We start from the raw sequence: 5,185 nt of genomic DNA on the forward strand, positions 1-5,185 counted from the left end.
CAGAATTGACTGGAAGGTTGTATTTTTAACCTGTTAATAAGCTCTTGGAAAAAATGCTTTTAAATTTGATAGACAAAATTCAAATTTAAACTCATAAAAACAGAACAACAACAACAACAACAACAACAACAAAAACAGTAGTTCATCCCAGTAGATTAAACCGTACAACTTAAGAACAATATGTCATCTTAATACTTAGTTACATGCCAAGAATATATAAAGGAGAATATTGAACATAAAGATCTCCAGCGTATTGATCTCACGTCTCCCTTACAAAGCGTAACACTTACGGTATCTGCTTCTTTTCCATCAATCATCTGCAGATCATTCAAAGACCACTTTTTTGTTACTTCATATTTTTCGTCTAAACCTATTCTGTAGTGTTTCACCATGATTATTTTTACTTCTTCACTTTTGGTCACTGTAGGACAGAAAAAACACTTAGGTTACATAAATTCTTAGATGATAATTATTCATCATCATACTTTTCAGTATTTATATATCTCTTTTTCATATACTAAGCTTGAATCTACATTATATCTGCACCCCACCCCATTTATGAACTCTGATTTATCTGAACTTTCATGAGTATGCCCCAAATTTGCTCAGTGTGTTAACTTTATTTTTGCTACAATTGTGGTTACATACAACCACAATAATGTCTGTCAGATAGAACATTAAGTTATGTGCTTTCAGCTATGAGATTTGTGGTGGGGAATGGGGTTCAACTCAGGGCAGGAAATAAGAGGCTTAGTGTTAGCATACAGCCAGTGCCAAAGTATTTACCAGAACAAGTTGGAATTTTAATTTATGACAAATAAGAAAGTGAGGTCAGGAAATAAACAGTTCTGTTCACACAGCAACACAATGTTAAGAGTGACCATGAAAATACTACCGTGTACACTGAGATTTTTGATGTAGAAGTGCTCGCATCACAGCTACTGTTTAGTATTTGAGATTTTTAATCCTCTCTAGTGTGTCTCCAAAATTCTAGTATTGAAAATGTGCCACTCAGGCAAAAAGTTTTAGTACTATACTTTGAAAGGTATTAGAAAATTATTGCTTATTTTATGTAAACAAAATAAGAAAATAATTTCTTGGCCTTAAAATCATTCATTGGTCTCATAAGAACACATAAGAATCAACCTTCGGTGTTAGAACTCCCGAATTAAAAATTACCAATGAGTCTGAATTATAAAGAAGTATTTACTGAGTGTCTGCTATTTGCCTGATAGAACTACTATAGATGCTGCAGAGGGTACAAATATGAGACACGGTCCCTGTCCTCTAGAAAGTTATGGTTTTGTTGAGACAAAGTTAACACACATGAGTTGCATAAAATATATATTATAATGATATACATGTATAATTATGTAGCGATGACAATCGGAATTGAGTGTCTTAAACGTTCTTTCAAGATGGTTGATGCAATTTTGAAAGTACCACTTGGCATGCCCTCCTCGTCAAGAAGATATAAAGGATTATACTGCAATATAAACATAGTGATAGATAAGCAATCTGGAGCCAACTGTATATGTTCAACAGTTCTGGGAAGGGAGAGGATTGGAATAGTTAAGGAAGGAATTATGAAAGAAATATAATTCTAGATAGAGCTTTAACATTAGTTCACTTTGGAAAGGCAGAGATGATCTGAAGGCATTTCTAGGTAAAGGACAGCATGGGGAAATGAGTGGACAGCAGGAGCTGAACTGCACCATGTAGAATTAGAGAAAGTGAACTGTATAGATTGGTCGGTGTTAGGATATGGGGGCAAGAGGATTCGAAAAGTGACGGAACCACTATAGACTTGTGGTGCCCGAATCCCCACTCTGGTAGGAGAGACGGGTGGCTGGCCTAGACAGTGAGGGCTCCAGAATTGAGGCTCATGAAGGGAGTAATTCTCCTCTGAAGGTGCAGGTGATTCTGAAATTAAGGCAATCAGCTGAGCTTAATGTTGATGACAGAGCTGAAGTCATCCCCTACAGAAAGAAGACTGAGCAGGTTGGCAAATCTAAGAAGAGGGCAATATGTCAGGTGTTCAGTGAAAGCTCATACAATAATACATAGTTAATAGGTTTCTTTCCTCCTTGAACAGGAGACTAATACAGTGGTGTCCTGTTAAAGGAGTATTTTTCTGGAAGTAATGATGCACAAGATACATTGAAGAATAAAAGAAAAAGGAACTGGAGTTCCCTGGAAGAGGCAGTGCGACTTGAATTCAGTTACTCTAGATTCAAATCATGACATTGCTTCTTACACTGTAGTCTGAGTAAACTACTTCATCCCTCGAGAGATTAAACCTCAGTTTTCTCATGTTGTAAAGTAGACATCAGAGAGATACAAACTCATAGAGGGTAAAGATTAAAGATAAAGTATATAAATAACTTAGGATAGTGCCTGGTTTATAGCAATTGTTAAAACGTTTCATTTTGTTTGTTTTAAGAGAGTTGTCATAATCTAGGCATAATATGTGGGCTATTATTTTCATAATAGAAGTGGCAAATCCAAGTAAGATTCAAATAAGGCATTGATAACACTGGATGGAAATAACACTTGATGGAAATCAAAATAGAAAAGTATGGTTGGGTGGAATAACGATGTATCTCAGAAGAGAAGGAGATAAAAGAATATAGTTTAAGAATAAAGATATGGACTTGGAATTTTCTATGTGAACAGGTTTGCAAGACTAGGTTTATAGAGAAAAGAACAGAAGAAAGAGGTGAGGCAGAATGGAAAAGAAAAGGGTACCAGCAGAGAGGTATGAGAAGATGAGAGGGGCCATCAGAAAAGAGACAATCCTAGAAGTACAATGGAAATCAAGAGGACGGAGAATTTCAAAGATTTGGAGACAATTCTGTGAAGTCACTTTGTTGGGTAAAGTAAGAGTTCATTCGTGGCACTGAATCTGACTTGGGGAAGATCATCGATTTCTTCCTGGAGGGCAGTTTTTCTAGAATGGTGAAGGCATATGACAGCTTGCAGGGGAATCCTGCATGCACTCACTAACTGAGTGAATATTGTCTGCCAGTTCCTGGGTTAGGTAGGATTTAAAAAATAAATAAGAAGAGACTAAAAACTGTGATTTACATCACATATTACAAGAATTTGGAAGAAGAGGGGTTGCATATTTTGGGGACAAAGAGAGTGATTGAGGGCCATGTTCTGGAGGGGACCTAGAGCAAAAGATCTTAACCAGGGGCAAAAAAAAAAAAATATGGCTCAGAGTTCTGAAATTATGTGTAAAAGTCAGTGGATTTGTGCCCATGTACATTTCTCTCACCCTAAAAAAGGGCCATAAGTGGGCAAAAAAAAAAAAAAAAAAAAAGGCAGTTGTACCTTTCCAGACAAAAGCTCTACTCTAGAACCAAACTACGATGTTCTTGTTCTGGCTAGCAGTCTTACTTGCTCCTTAGAGGGTGGGAGAGGATGGGGATGAGGAGAAATAACTGGATACTGAATGAAAATGTAATTTGAAGCAAATTCCACTGCCTCATCTACATGTTCTGATGACTGGTTAATTGACTATAGACCCACTGATTCATTTCATTAATTGGATAAATTTTTGATTGCCCTTTTATTAAAGGCCCTGTGCTAAGCACTAAAAAAATGAATTCCCATAAGACACCGTTCCTGTGCTCACTGAGATCACAGGGAGTGGGAGCTTCAGAAAGAAAACATGTAATCACAGGGCTGTGAATGAGACATGGATGGGGTAATTAGGAACATGGAGAAGGGACATCTTCATCTGATTCAGGGTCGGAGAGAGCTTCTTGAATGAGGTCATCTGCACTGTAAAGAGCAGTGGGAGTTAGCAGAATGAAGAAAGGGGTAAAGGGAGTTCTGGAACAGCATGTGTACAAAAACATGAAATACTTGGCATTTCTGAGTCCTCACGGGCATTGGTATTGTTGGTCTGGAGTGTGACAGTGAATAGGTGTTGGGAAGAAGGTTAAGCAGGAGCTAGTTTCTGAAGGGTCTGGAATGTTAGGCTCAGGAGTTCAAATGTTATCCTGAAAGCTATGTGTGTGTGGGAGTTTGGGGGAAGGGTTGTCACTAAAGGATTTTAATGAATAGATAGGCCGAGCTATAAATTTTAGAAAGTTTTTTTGGGGGCAGTTCTGTAAAGGATGAGTTGTTGGGAGAGAATGGAGAAAGATGTTTAGAAGGTAGGATCTACCAGTTATTAAGTTTTCTTATATTAATGATCACTGGCCCACTAATATCAAACTAAGAAAATAAAAGAGCTTTAGAAGTTAAACTTTTGATATAATAACGCAGCCCAGATTCAGTTTTGCCTCAACAATTTGGCAAAATAGCCTCCTCTAGAGCCAAGGAGGCTCCAAGAATTGCCTTTAGCTAAGAGTCAAAGAAGTCTACTCGGGCTGGAGTGAACCCAATCCCTAATTTCCACACTTGAGCTGTGCTACCAGCCAAAATTAAATGGCCATATCCACATTAATGGAGTGGCAAAGTGGAGATATATCAATTGTCTTAAAACAGAAATGTGTTTATGTCGTCAAAATGTTAGAGTTGGTTTCAGTAACCTCAGCGGTGCCATTGTGTAATTATTACTTAGTGAATATATCTACAGATCCAGGGAATTTCAGAATGAATCTGCTCCAGTTTTAATATTTTAGTTAACATTTTCAGAATTACGATCTTAAATCATGACAACCATTTATTTTCACTTTTAATTTCAAAATAAACATTGTCATTAATAACTACCTCTATTACCACGGTAAAATAGCCACTAGTATTCATGAGGCTAAGTGGAAGGAAGATTGGCCGATTGAACAAATACAATCGGCGGAATAGAGGGAAAACAGTAGCTCATGAGGAAGCTGCACAAAAATGATTTAAATAAACAAGTGACTGTTCTTTTCCAAGACTAGTGCTATATAATTGTTTTCATCACTGAAATTAAAAATAGGGCAAAGTTATTATAGTTATCAAAGACAAAAAGCTTTATTGAAAATGTTTCAATGTATTGATGGTGTCTTGGGTCATTGCAAATGCTATTATTGATTTCATCAAAAAAGTAATTTTCATATGATATTTTTTCTGGAAATATTTTTACAAAATCAATTTTTGGGTTATACTGGGTACTATAAATTGAATGTTTATGTTTCCCCTAAAATTCATAGGTTGAAATCCTAACCTCCAAGGTGATCAGGTCATGAGGGCA

At 36.7% G+C, this 5,185-nt stretch overlaps 1 protein-coding gene across 2 annotated transcripts in view; it reads right to left on the bottom strand.

Annotated features, from left to right (window-relative positions):
* The window catches only part of LOC105293766 (exocyst complex component 1-like), a 15,145-nt gene that overhangs the window by 5,993 nt on the left and 3,967 nt on the right, over nucleotides 1-5,185 (bottom strand). For both annotated transcript variants that reach the window (XM_023532126.1, XM_011362624.2), the window contains exon 2: nucleotides 291-421. In XM_023532126.1, the coding sequence (XP_023387894.1) occupies nucleotides 291-392 (102 nt within the window). In that variant the 5' untranslated portion in view covers nucleotides 393-421. The remainder of the gene's footprint in view (nucleotides 1-290; nucleotides 422-5,185) is intronic.

This window comes from Pteropus vampyrus, unplaced genomic scaffold, assembly GCF_000151845.1.
Source record: "Pteropus vampyrus isolate Shadow unplaced genomic scaffold, Pvam_2.0 Scaffold77, whole genome shotgun sequence".
In the NCBI taxonomy this organism is placed as follows: Eukaryota; Metazoa; Chordata; class Mammalia; order Chiroptera; family Pteropodidae; genus Pteropus; species Pteropus vampyrus.